Source organism: Martes martes (assembly GCF_963455335.1).
Source record: "Martes martes genome assembly, chromosome: 9".
Classification (NCBI taxonomy): domain Eukaryota; kingdom Metazoa; phylum Chordata; class Mammalia; order Carnivora; family Mustelidae; genus Martes; species Martes martes.
In genome coordinates this window covers 7,489,802-7,502,892 of record NC_137896.1, presented here as the reverse complement: position 1 = coordinate 7,502,892, position 13,091 = coordinate 7,489,802, and the positions used below count along the sequence as shown (strand labels likewise).

General features: G+C 46.5%; 1 protein-coding gene across 2 annotated transcripts; it reads left to right on the top strand.

Annotated features, from left to right (window-relative positions):
- The first annotated feature begins 1,185 nt into the window (after window positions 1-1,185).
- PFDN4 (prefoldin subunit 4) lies at window positions 1,186-12,873 on the top strand. Of its 2 annotated transcripts, none has more exons than XM_080814440.1 (4): window positions 1,186-1,440; window positions 7,540-7,647; window positions 8,936-9,076; window positions 12,472-12,873. In XM_080814440.1, the coding sequence occupies exons 1-4, from the start codon at window positions 1,417-1,419 to the stop codon at window positions 12,601-12,603; spliced, it is 405 nt and encodes a 134-aa protein (XP_080670566.1). In that variant the 5' UTR covers window positions 1,186-1,416; the 3' UTR covers window positions 12,604-12,873. The 2 variants fall into 2 exon arrangements, with proteins under 2 accessions (XP_080670566.1, XP_080670565.1); XM_080814439.1 differs by lacking the exon at window positions 1,186-1,440 and adding an exon at window positions 1,795-1,908.
- Window positions 12,874-13,091: the final 218 nt, after the last annotated feature.

Below are 13,091 nucleotides of genomic sequence, written 5' to 3'. Positions count from 1 at the left end.
GGGTCCAAAGAACCCCAAACAGATAAAAAAAAAAACCCCAAAACACCATATCATGGATCCAGCCAATGGATGGCCAGTTTTCAGCTTGGTGTTAGGGAATGTGTTCAGTCACCCTGAGTGGGGATCGTATTCTCAAGGGGCGACTGCTGATTTTCCTTCCCGACCTGCAGCCTCTGGTGGTTTCCATTGGCACCACCAGCTTCTTTCTTTTATTGGTCCAGACAGGTGGGAACAAAACCAGAAGCGAGGCTGGGAATGCTCAAATTTAAGGAAAGGAGAGGATGCTTCATGGAAGTCATGAAGGACTCCATTTGTACTTATAGAACTGGTTCTCCTGCTGGGAAATAGATCAGCTCAAAGGACACCAGGGCTGAGGAGGGTATGGGGAGAGGACTGAGATGGTGAGATGCAGAATCGGGAGAAGAGCCCATACCGTGGTGGCCAGGAGTCAGCCCACTGTCTGTCCATCTGTCCAGATCAATCGACACTCTCCCAGTCTATGAGACTGTCTGGGTGAACAGCCCCACCACCCAGAGCCCCTTGTACCAAAATAAACCACTGTTGGATGCTGGCCCAACACTTACATCCTTCTTCCTCTTCCTTGTTTTCGGAAGCTCATGCCGGTTTCCAAAGATTTCATATAATTTAAGATGTTACTTATATTAACATGGAATGGGTTTATTTATTAAGTGAATTAATATATTTTTTTAAATTCTCAGTTTTAATTTCTAAAATGAGAAATATCGATGAATATAACCTACGTAAACGGAAGATCTTTGAAGTCTTCAATACTTGTTAAGAGTGTAAAGGAATCCACACAGACACAGACACACACACACACACACACACACACACACACACACACACACACACACACAGGAAAAGGAAAAAATTGGGGAGGCACAAGTGTCAGGGTATCGGGTAAATTACTCAGTTAACCTTGGTGAATAAATTAACAGGAGTACGTCCTCCTTTATATTATCAGAGAATTAACAGGGCACATACATCTCACATCCTAGAGCCAAGGCATTTGTTTTTAGGCCGATTTCTTAAAAAGTTCGTGGAACTGATGAAAGCGAACTTCCCTTCCGTGCACTCGTGCCCCCGCCTCGCTGCGCGGGGCGCCCCCTGCCGTCCGCCGCGCGACCCTGGGGCGGTTCGCCACACCCCCCACTTTCTGTCGGCCCACAGGGCGTTGCCTGTGCCTTTAATTGGCATGTACCAAGTCCTTCCAGGACATATTTCCTCCCTGAGTCCCGACCGTTAAGAATCGCGGGACGAAGGTGCAGTAGGAAGGAATATGGAGACAGGGTCGTATGCGGGGGGCGGTCTGGGCCCACAGGGAGCGACGGACGGCCCCGGGCCCGAGCGCGCCCTCGCGGCCCTCCCCGCCGCGCGCCGTAGTCCAGTCCCAAGATGGCGGCCACCATGAAGAAGGCGGTGAGTGGGGCGCTCCGGGTGCGGGATGCTCGGCTAGCGGGCGGGGGTCAGCCGCCGGGGGCCGGGCGCGGGCTGCCTGGGGTGTGCGGCTCTGAAGCCCGGCGTGGGGCCGGGGCCCGAGGCCGCCGGCCCTGAGGGCGGCCCCGCGGCGAGGCCTCCCCGAGCCCTGCTCCCTGGACGTCTTCTGAGGCCCCCGGCCCGCCGACGCGGGGCATGCGGGCCGGGACCCTCGGGGACCTCTGGGTCGCCTTTCGCGGTGCTGAAGACGGCCGTGGAGAGCCTGAGGACCCCGCGGCGCAGGCCTTGTCGTTGCGGTGTGAGAAGCCGAAGGTCCCATGGGCTGCATTTTACCTGGCTTGTCATTTAACCTCACCAGTCGACAAGCAGGGGTGCTGCTGGCTCCGTGCTTTGCAAATGAGGAAGCGGAGGCCCAGAGAGGTGGAGTCACCTGCCCAAGGTCACACAGCTGTAAGGAGCACAGCATCCCCAAGTTATTTGGCCCCGGAGCCCTTGTGTCCAGCTCTGAGCCGCCCACATCCACGCTCGATGTCCCTCTGCTTTCAGACGGAAACTCTCTATACTGAGGGTAGACGACGGGTCAGGGCCGAGAAGCCGTCTGCTTATTCTCTCTGAGGCTCCCAGCGACATAGCAGAGACACGGTTTCCTCCCACTTTACAGATGGAGAAACTTAACAGAGCGGTTGGTGGCCTCCAAATGACTCAGCTAATAGCAGAGCTGGAGTTCAAACTCAGGTTTTAATTTTGTTTTCCCCAAAGCCCACCTTTTATCCTACCAAGCAGGCCGAACTCCTGTTGACAGCTTAGAACTCACCGGGTCTGCACAGGTGCTTAAAAATACCTAGAGAGAAGAAAAACGAATTGGGGGAGGGGCAAGGGAATAATAGTATCTGGTAGTAACCGAGGCTTTTCTTTTTCTTGTGTGCTGGGTAGGCGCGGGTCTACCAGAGTTGTGTGCCTGTTCTAGTCTTACACCCGGATACTGCTTTCATCCTTATTTTACAGATGAGACGATCGAAGTACACAGGCGAAGTTAGGTTTAAAGTGAGCACACCCTTTCTGACTCTAGAGCCTGTGTTTTTAACTTGCAGCAGGTCTGCGAAGAGCCCCCTGCCCAGTGGGACTTGCTTGCTTTCAGCTTCAAATCCCGTGGCTCTCCTACTCAGCAGTATGCATAGTTGGAGCCCCCTACTTCTGTTGTAGGGTGCGAAAACCCGGACTGGTTCCTGGCCCCAGGCAAACCAGGGTGATTTGCTCATGCTATTGATCTGTCGTCTACAAATTCCTACTGAGTACTGGGGTAGGGCTCAGGGTTAAGGGGATTCAGACTAGTATGAAACTTAGTGAGATTCACCCCACTTCTCTTTTGTATTTAAACTGGGCCCTTTGTGAGTGATGGTGTTTCATTCAGTAGATGAGACTAGTTGGATCCCCAGGCGCCCCCCCCCCATTTGACAGGTATGCAAACGGAGTTGCGGAAAGATGAAGTAAAGGTTGAGGGAATGGTAGAGAAACGATTTGAACCTCGGACTTGGCAAAACTTTTGATTACCAACGTATTTTCATTCAGTCGGCAAACTTCTTGAGCATGTACTGTGGCACAATTTCAGATTTAGGTGATGAGCCGTGGTGAGCAATAATAATACTTCTACCTCTTATCCTCATAGCGTTGGGGCACTTAGTTCTGGGGGAGAGGCAAGCATTACTCGATAGTCACACAGAAAACTAGAATTTCCAGCTCTGCTAAGAACTATGAAAAAAGGACTCGTGACGTGAGGGCTGGAGTAAGGTCTGTTTGGTGACCAGAGAACGCTTTCATGAGAAGGTGTGATCTGTATGATGACCTAAGGAGGGGAAGGGAACGTTGGAAAGGGAGGAGGCATTCGAGAGGGGGAGGATCACCTGCAGAGACCCCGGGTGTTTAAAGAAAGGGTGGCCAGACCGGCAGAGAATCCGGGGAGGTTGAGCCAAGATAGTAAATGAACATATTGAGGGGTGGGTGGCAGCCAGAGCCCGAGAATTTTCTTCCTTATCTTAGTAAGACATTGACATGAGAGAGGCACCAGCCTCCTGCAGGTGTTTTCCAGTGCTGTGAACAATTTCTGGTGGGTTAACTGCACATACACTCCGGTCCTCTGCCTGCCCTGGGAACAAACAGGCATGTCAGTGAGTGAGCGTGAATTATCATAGGGATAGACTTTTGAGTTTAAGAAAAACTGTTTGCAACTTGGAGTACTTTGCGTTTGTAACACGTTTACGTCCCAGTGGGTCATGGCTTTTCTGGTGAGAATGTGTAGGTGAGGTGGTTCAGTCCTCTCTTCTCCAAGGGTTTGCTTCCCAAGGATTGGTTCCTGGCCATCAGAGGACTGTGTTTGATTCTGTCCCTGATCCTGAGTACAAAGGTCCCCTCCCCGGAGAGGCCATCTTTGACCCCCTCTATCTAGGAAGCCCCCTTCACTCCTTATCCGCCAACACTTGCGACCCTTACACTATTTTGCTTTCCCCATCACGTGTATCGTGTTGTTCACCTTGTCTTTTGCCCACCGCCTCTAGAACGTAAGCTGCCAGGCATTCGTGAAGGTTGGACTGTGGCAGCCGCTCTCTGGAATATGGGGGTCGTTTATCAAGTAGTTGTTAAATGAATGACTGTACTGTGGGCGTGAAAAGTGAATAAAAATACAAAGCGGAATTTCATATCGTGGAGACTTGGCAGACATCTTCAAAAAACAAAAATAAAGGCAGACTGAAATTGGCCTGAATTTCCTTCTAGGCTTTTAATACACTGATGGACTCCGCTGTCAGTCCACATTCTGCTGGTAATAGCCAAGACCCAGCGGGGCAAGACTGAGTGTGGTTCGCTTTCCTCTTAGAATCCTGTGAGATGCTGAGTCTGAAGAAAAGGGTACAGTCGGGGTCCAGGGAATTTTAATTTCCACTTTGAGTCTTGAGCAGTTATATTTCTCCCTGGCCTAGCAGAATTTTCTCGTAGATCTTTGTTCTTCGTCTGTAATGACTTTTTGGTAAACATTGCTCAGGAAAGAAAGCACTTAGCTCTCATTGACTCAAAGGTGACTCCATTCTGGAGTCTTCATTTCATCACCCCTGCAACGTGGGACGAGCCAGCGCCCCCATTTTACAGGTAACAAACCTGAGTTGGCTACAAAAAATTGAATAATTTGTCCAAGTTCCTGCTTGCTTGGATGTGAATCCAGTACTATTTCAACCACTCTGTGCTGCGTCAAGAAAGAAACACACACACACACACACACACCCCTCCTTTTTGAGTTCTCGTGACTTTGTGAGCAGCCATGAGTACATCTGGCTTCTCTTAACACAGGAGTCCCTAACCTTTGGGGTGTAGATCCCCTTGAGAATCTGAGAAAAACTGTGAAGACCCTTGCAGAGGAACATACACACAAGACACGCCAGGCTGCACACACGTTCAGGGGGTAAAGGGACTTCTTAGTGTCTGTGCATCTCCAGTTAAGAACTAGCTCGGGGCGCCTGGGTGGCTCAGTGGGTTAAGCCTCTGCCTTTGGCTCAGGACATGATCCCAGGCTCCTGGGATCGAGCCCTGCATCGGGTTCTCTACTTGGCGGGGAGCCTCCTTCCCCCTCTTCCTCTGCCTGCTTCTCTGCCTACTTGTGATCTCTGTCTGTCAAATAAATAAATAAAATCTTTGGGGGAAAAAAAACAAAAAGAACTAGCCCCTCCCCACCAAAATGAAGCTTCACCGCAGTGTAGGACGGTTCCAGAACAGTGAGCTGAAAACAGAAGCCACTGGCGTTAGTCATGGAAGGTGCTGACTTCTCACTTTCTGCTCTAAACAGAACCCCACTGGGTGGCACGCAGTTAGCCACGGACTTCACACGCCGACCGTAGCCCGTAATCCCCAGCGAGAAAACCACCGTTAAGGAAACAGACTCCGGGTCCCAAGTACATGCTGGGGGTGCTGTGCGGTGGGGCTAGGACAGGAAATGCCTGCTTTGGAAAGTTAGAAACAGGTGCCCAAATTCCTCCACAACTTTTCAGAAACGTGTGTACGTGAGTCTGATCAAGCAGGATTTAGATTCAAATTCAGGAAGAATATATTAGCCTCCGTTGTGTGTCAGGCCAGCTTCCTGGTACTTGCTTTCATGGGAGTGACCCCGTTGAAGCCTCAGGATGACAGATGCTTCTATAAATCTACATTTAGGTTTTCAGGGCCTCAGTATTTAAACTCTGCAGGCAAGCAGGAACTCTCTAGAGTTCTCCGTTCCCTGTTTGCTTCAGAAATCGCTAGTTCTTATGTAGGCAAAATCACCGGAATGCCAGGATATCTGAATATGGACTTGCCTTTGGTTTCTCTGGTGCAGCGCAATGTTTCCCAACTTCCAGATTCATAAAGATCACGCACAAGGTTGAACATTCAAAACTGTATGTATCGTGATGTAAAGGATTTTTTTCAGGATGTCCTCTGGGCCTCTGATGCTGAGCCTGATGCATGTCTAAGTGTTTGTTGCGTGTTGAGAGCCCGGGTCAGGGGAGGGCTGAGCTCTGGGTGTCTGGCTTGGTGTTCTGTCCGCTGAGCGTGTCTTGCTTGACACAGCAGGTTGCCTTTCAACCTCTGGAGAAATAAAAGTGTCCACCGCTTCTGGGACTGGTCGTGAGAGACCAGGTGAAGGGGTGAGGCGTGGTCGTTGTAAATCATTGCAAAGAGCAAAAATAGTCTTTGTTGAAGCTTCTCTTTTCTCCTTTACATTATAATCAAGTGCTCTTGTTCTTATTTTATAAACGAGGGGAAACTCTAAGGAGAATCTGGTATTTAATTTTTTTTTTTTTTTTAAGTATATGGTCCCCCTTTGAGACTGATGAAAGCCAAGGACTTCCTGCTGACTCTTACAAATATATGTGATTGCGTGCCCACACGCATTTTCACCTTCAGTGTCTAAGAGCTAGTGGACCTGTCTGGGCTCCTGCGTCGGGTTACCTGGGTGGACATCGAATTCCGCCACTTACTGGCTGTGTGACTTTGGGGAAGTTCTTTACCCTCTCTGTGCTGTACTTTCTCCATCTGTAAAATGGTGCTACTTCCTAATGATCCTACTTACTAAGATTTATTGGAGGAGTAACAGTGATGATAAGTACTTAGAAAGTTCTTGATACATAGTAAGAGCTCAATAAGTTCTATTTTATGATTTTATAGATACTGTATGTCATCTAAGTACTCTACAAATTTCATCACTATTTTTGAACATTTGATTTTAACCCTTTTATTGTATATTGTATATACTATATATATTCATATATATACTATCCTTATTCTTAATGAAGACATGTAACAAGTTCTACATTAAAGAAACATAATTTTTACCATGTGGAATATAGCCACTGAAATGCGTAACAACCCTCTAGCCAGTATATCATTTGCGTTAAACATTAGAAACTGTCGGATTTCTGAAGGCTTCAGTAAGCTTATGCAGGTTTTAACTCTAAGAGCAGAAACTGGTATGATGCCTTTACCAGAACTCACTACCACGTCATTTTTGCTCCCTGGGTTATCTTTTTTTTTTTTTTTTTTTTAAAGATTTTGTTTATTTATTTGACAGAGATCACAAGTAGACAGAGAGGCAGGCAGAGAGAGAGGGGGAAGCAGGCTCCCCGCTGAGCAGAGAGCCCAATGCGGGGCTCGATCCCAGGACCCTGGGATCATGACCTGAGCTGAAGGCAGAGGCCTTAACCCACTGAGCCACCCAGGCGCCCCTGCTCCCTGGGTTATCTTGATGAAAGAAGGTTCTAATTCAAGAAATTCTGCTCTAGGCTAAAGTTGGCTGACTGGGTTCAGGACTTAATTGTTTATATTTGAAATGTTTTTGTAGCTTAGGCATTATTCCATAGACTATCAGAAGAGACGGCAGATGTATGAACACATCTTGAGCTTGTGGGGCAAAAACTTGCAAAGCCTGTGTTTGTGATTTCCTGTGCCTGTTGTGATTCTTGACTCTATAAGGGCAAATAGTTTATTGAGTTATTTCAGAGAAAAATCTTGCCTATAACTTCTCCAGTAAAATTAATTCTGCAAAAAATTAAAATGTTTTCTCAGGCTGCAGAAGATGTCAACGTTACCTTTGAAGATCAACAAAAGATAAACAAATTTGCACGGAACACGAGTAGAATCACAGAGCTGAAGGAGGAAATAGAAGTTAAAAAGGTACTAAAGAAGTGCATCTTATTTAAGAAAAAGGAAAGGTCTTTATACTATAGCTTTTTTTTTTTTGACAGAAAGCACATGCAAGTGGGGTGTTGGGGGACAGAGGGAGAGGGAGAGCGAGAATCCTAAGCAGTCTCCATGCCCAGCATGGAGCCCGATGTGGGTTTCAATCCCACAAACCCAGGATCACGACCTGAGCCGATGTGGGTTTCGATCCCACAAACCCAGGATCATGACCTGAGCTGAAATCAAGAGTCAGAGGCTTAACGGACTGGGCCACCCATTTGTCCCATACTAGAGCTTTTTAAAACTGAATTCAGTAATACGTGATTCTGTTTGTCTGGGCTCTTTATTGCAGATGCTGTAATTCAATCCAGTTAGTTAAAGAAAAAAGACCTTGTTGAAGGGCTGTGTGAGAACGGACAGCTTGAGGGGGTGGGCCTGGGCTGGGGCTCCGGGAACAGGCCCCAGAACCGCATCTCCGAGAACGGGGCTGGCGATGGACCTGCTGCCGTTTCCAGGGATCCCAGAGCCTGCCGCCACCTCCAGCAGGGGCCACCCCAGCCCCTGCCTGCCCCGCATATCAGGCCTGTGCCCAGCCTCGCCTCGTGTGACTCTCTGAGCTGAGGTCCAGTTCGAGTGCGGTTCATGGCTGGAATTTATGTTCGTAGCTGCTTTCATCCTCTCATCCGCCAAGGCTGAGAAATGGCGGTTTGCTCTGTTTCTGTTCTACCCTAGGAAGGCAGAATGCACCGAGTGGCAACCCTTAGGGGAGAAGGACATTTTGAGTGGCCTGCTGTCCCCCACAGGTGCTCGTAGCAGTCTGGAAGTAGCTAGAGGACAATGAGTTAGCCCTTGAGCGCTTCCTTAGGAAACGCCATCTAGAAATGTAAAAAAAGTCTTAACGCTAGCGTGACAGTACTTTGTGAAAGGGTCTTTCACGGAGTTGGTGTCCCCAGATTGAATTGGCTTCTTGGAAAAAAAATGAAACAAGATTGGATCGGGAGGGAGACAAACAAACCATAAGAGACTCTTATTCTCACAAAACAAACTGAGGGTTGCTGGGGGCTTGGGGAGTAGGGAGAGGGTGGTTGGGTGATGGACGTTGGGGAGGGTATGTGCTATGGTGATTGCGGTGAGATGCGTAAGCCCGATGATTCATAGACCTGTACCCCTGGGGCAAATAATACCTTACAGATTAATAAAAATAATTTAAAAAAATTGGCTTCTTGTCTCTGACAGGGAGTTTTGAGTGTGCTTTTCATTGCCGTTTGCTTTGTGTTTCTAGAAACAACTCCAGAATTTAGAAGATGCTTGTGAGGACATCATGCTTGCAGATGATGATTGCTTAATGATACCTTATCAAATTGGCGATGTTTTCATTAGCCATTCTCAAGAAGAAACACAGGAAATGTTAGAAGAAGCCAAGGTATGCTGGGTGAGGGAGGCTAACACTCCCATTAGGGTGTAAATTTTATAAAGAACCCGCTAATTCCAGGTGTAGGGAAGTAATGTGTGCGAGGTAATAATACTCCACGGGTTTTTACAACGTCCCAGGCGTGGTGTGGAAAGCCTTGCAGGCATGATCTTATTTAATCCGGACAAGGGCTCTGTGAAGACACGGACCATTCATCCCAATTTAGAATTGAGGGGTAGAGGCTGAGAAAGGTCAGGGGACTTACCAAGGTGGCACAGAGGGAGAGGCCTTTTGACTCCAGAACCCGTGCTCTAACTGTGCAGAAACTATAGAATATGATAAGGTAGAAAAGGAAAATCACCTGTAATCCCATTGCCCAGAGGTAATCATCCATAATGAACATTCTCATTGGTTCTTTTATGTTTTCACCTTCTCTTTTCTCTCTGGATTTGCTTCACATTTTGGTCAGTTAGCCTCCCACCAGAAGTACTTTCTCGTTCTATTTAATGTTCATTTGCCCAGCAAATCCGTATCGGGGGCCTGCTCTGGGCCAAGCACACATGCTTTAAAAACATCATTTTTGACAACCGTTGAAGGTTATGCTGGTGGACACCGATTCTGTTCACTGCCCTCCTGTTAACATGAATTTGTTTCCAGTATTTTCCTACAGGAACGTTGCAGTGAGCATTCTTACACCCGAGTCTTTTTCACGTTTAGGAAATTCTTTAAAGGAAATAATCAGACAGGTGTCATTATTGGGTCAGAGTATGGGTTTATTGACAACATACGAGGCATTTGAGGCATGCTGTGAAATTAGTTTCCAATTCACATGCCCTCCAACTGTCTATGAAAGGGACAGTCACATTGTGTATGAGAAGCTGATGGCAATCAAACATTTTCTGATTCTTTTGAATTTGCTTAATTAATCTGGATATTACTTAAAGTGTTAGTCTTCCTTCTTCAAATGTCATAGAAAGCAAAAATTCCTCTGAATTCAACCCATATTTAATAAACTGGGAAGAACTAACAATTTTACTCCTAAATCTTTCTATGCAGAAACATTGGTGCTTCCCCTTGCGTTTAAATCTTTTCTTCCACAGTAAAATTTTATAATTTTGTTCTTTTTTAACCTTTGTTAAATCTTTTTTATCTTTGTTCTTTTTATCTTGTGGGAAGTATTTCAAGCTGGTTTATGGTTTTGTCACAACTGTGGACATGCCGTCCTCCCGTTCGCGCCCCCCCCCCCCGCCATAGCTAGTGAACCTTTATTCATTTGTTCATTCATTCATTCATTCCAGAAGTATTTGTTGAGTGCTTACCCTGTCAGGGTCTGCCATGAGCCAGGGCACGGGGAGGATAACGAACGAAATGGGCCTGGTTCCTGCTTGCAGGGAGTAGATGGTGTAATTGCAAAGAGGAACTTCAGCAAGCATGACTAGCAATGAACGGAAGGTGGTGGGGCCTGGAGGTGCTGGAAGAACATAGAGCAGAGGAGTACGGGTGGGCAGGAGGGGCTCCCCAGGAAGGAGACGACTCCACAGCAAGTGGGTGCTTGCCAGAACCGGTGCGGGGGTGGGGGGCAGGGTGTTCCAGGCTGATGCGGGATGGTCGTGTGTAAATGGGCATAAAAAGATCATGGCACACAGACACAACTATGTGAAGTTCTAATTTGCTGCAGATTTGGGAGCATCTGAAAGTTTGGCCCCATCTTGAAGAACTCAGTGGAGTTGATACATTGATGACTTTTGCAGGGGTCAGCAAGCGCTCTGTGTCAGGCCAGACAGCAGCTGTCTCTGGCTTTGGGAGCCCCCCGGGCTCGGTCACAATCGCTGTGAAAGCAGGACACGTGAATGCATGCCGGTGGCTGTGTTCTGGGAAGACTGCACGGACAAGCATCAGGCTAGGGCTGGCCCGTGGGCCGCAGTATTTGCTCACTCGGCCCTAAGGCAAAAAGGAGCCTTTCAGGAGCTTTGACGAAACGAGTGACACCTGATAGGACTTGTGCTTTTACGATCATTTTCTTGGCGTGCTGTAACTTCACTCATGAACTAGGTTTTCTGGGTAGAGAAATTTTATCTCCTTTCTAATAGTCCGTCTTATTTCTGTTTCTTATAGCTGTGGTTCTCAAGCCTTTAGCATGCATCACAGTCCCCCGGAGGGCTTGTTGAAAATTTGGATCACTGACATCCCAGGAATTTCCAGATCAGGAGGCCTGGAGTGCAGCCCCAGAATTTGTGTTTCTAACGAGTTTCCAAGCAATCTGGGGGCCGTACTTTTGAGATTCGTCAGCCAGATTTCTAAGAGTGACACTGTCAATGCTAGCATTCTTGCCTTCTGATATTCATGGATATGCCATTTGTGGAGCTTCATATTTTTTGGGTCATGTTTAGGAGAAATCCTTCTTTCTTTTCTTTTCTTTTTTTTTTTTTTTCCTAAGATTTTATTTATTTATTTGTGTGTGAGAAGGGGAGCAGCAGGCAGAGGGAGAAGCAGGCGCCCGCTGAGCAAGGAGCCTGATATGGGACTCCATCCCAGGACCCTGAGATCATGACCTGTGCTGAAGGCAGACACTTAGCCAACTGAGCCACCCAGGCATCCCGAGAAATCCTTTTTTTGATCCTGGCCAGAAAGGAACTTTTTTTTTTTTTTTTTTTTTTAAAGATTTTTATTCATCTATTTGACAGACTGAGATCACAAGTAGGCAGAGAGAGAGGAGGAAGCAGGCTCCCTGCTGAGCAGAGAGCCCGATGCGGGGCTCGATTCCAGGACCCTGGGATCATGACCTGAGCTGAAGGCAGAGGCTTTAACCCACTGAGCCACCCAGGCGCCCCAGAAAGGAACTTTTGATGTTCCCTGCATTTCACGTGGGCAGTGCTGCTCTGTGTCCTAAACGAGGCCCTCGTCAGCATTCCCTCTCAGAGTGGTTCCAGGGACCTCGCGGTTGTGCAAATTTCTCCCAGATTCTGACTATAAGTTGTTATTCTTAATTATCGGTGGCCGTGTGAGTTTTTATTGTTTCTTCTAGTTTTGTAGTTATTTTTGTTGGAAGGTGGAGGAAGTTGTTAGAAGCCAGGCCTGTGATAAACTGTTTACCAGGAGTGTTTGTATAGAAGTTCTTTCTTTATTAGGGTGTAATGATTTAGGAATTAATTTTCTCTTATCCATTTTGTTTTATAAATCAGCAAAAACCGACGGGCTTGATTTATTCTATAATAAGCAAGTATAAATCATGAATTAAAAATGGCCACATTCAGACTTTTGGTTTAGATTTAATGATCACTGTTATTTAGCCGCCTGTCCCAAGTTTAGAAAGTTTGACCTAAAATTCTTCAAATATTATTTCATCCCCAGATGCTCAGAAACCATGCACTGAATAGAATTAATTTAAACGATTTTTTTTCCCCCAGAAAAATTTGCAAGAAGAAATCGACGCCTTAGAAGCCAGAGTGGAATCAATTCAGCGAGTGTTAGCGGATCTGAAAGTTCAGTTATATGCAAAATTCGGGAGCAACATAAACCTCGAAGCTGATGACAGTTAAACATTTTATAATACTTTTTTTTTAATTTGTTTAATAAACTTGAATATTGTTTAAAATGATAATTTCCCTTCTTCAAATGATATGGAAAGCAAAACTTTCTTTTTTTAAAATTTTCATTTATTTAATGGAAACTTGCCTATTTTCACATGTCTTGCTTATTTATTTTATATTTTTAAGAGAAGACAGTATTCATCTATGTATTTTGCATAACGATTCTATCAAGTGTAGGGGCTTTATGTCATGTTATTAAAATCGGTTAAGCAACCTTTTATGTTTCTATATTATCATTTAGAATACGTGTGGCAGTTTTTATGAGAACATTGAACGGTTGGGTCATGCTGTCCATAGATGTCTCTTCCAGCTGCTGTTTGGAGGTGGCGAAAGCACTTTAGAAAGACCCCACCCCACATCTGTCTCCTCACTCTACCACCAAAACATCGTGAGATGCTAAAAATAAGTACACTTTGCATTTGTATGTACGTAGTGCA

Bases quoted from the DNA above. Each gene is read 5' to 3' on its own strand.
- PFDN4 (XM_080814439.1), top strand. From the start codon at position 1,855: ATGAGGAAGCGGAGGCCCAGAGAGGTGGAGTCACCTGCCCAAGGTCAC. The intron at 7,648-8,935 runs GTACTAAAGAAG...TTGTGTTTCTAG, and splicing joins AGGAAATAGAAGTTAAAAAG to AAACAACTCCAGAATTTAGA. The intron at 9,077-12,471 runs GTATGCTGGGTG...TTTTTCCCCCAG, and splicing joins AAATGTTAGAAGAAGCCAAG to AAAAATTTGCAAGAAGAAAT.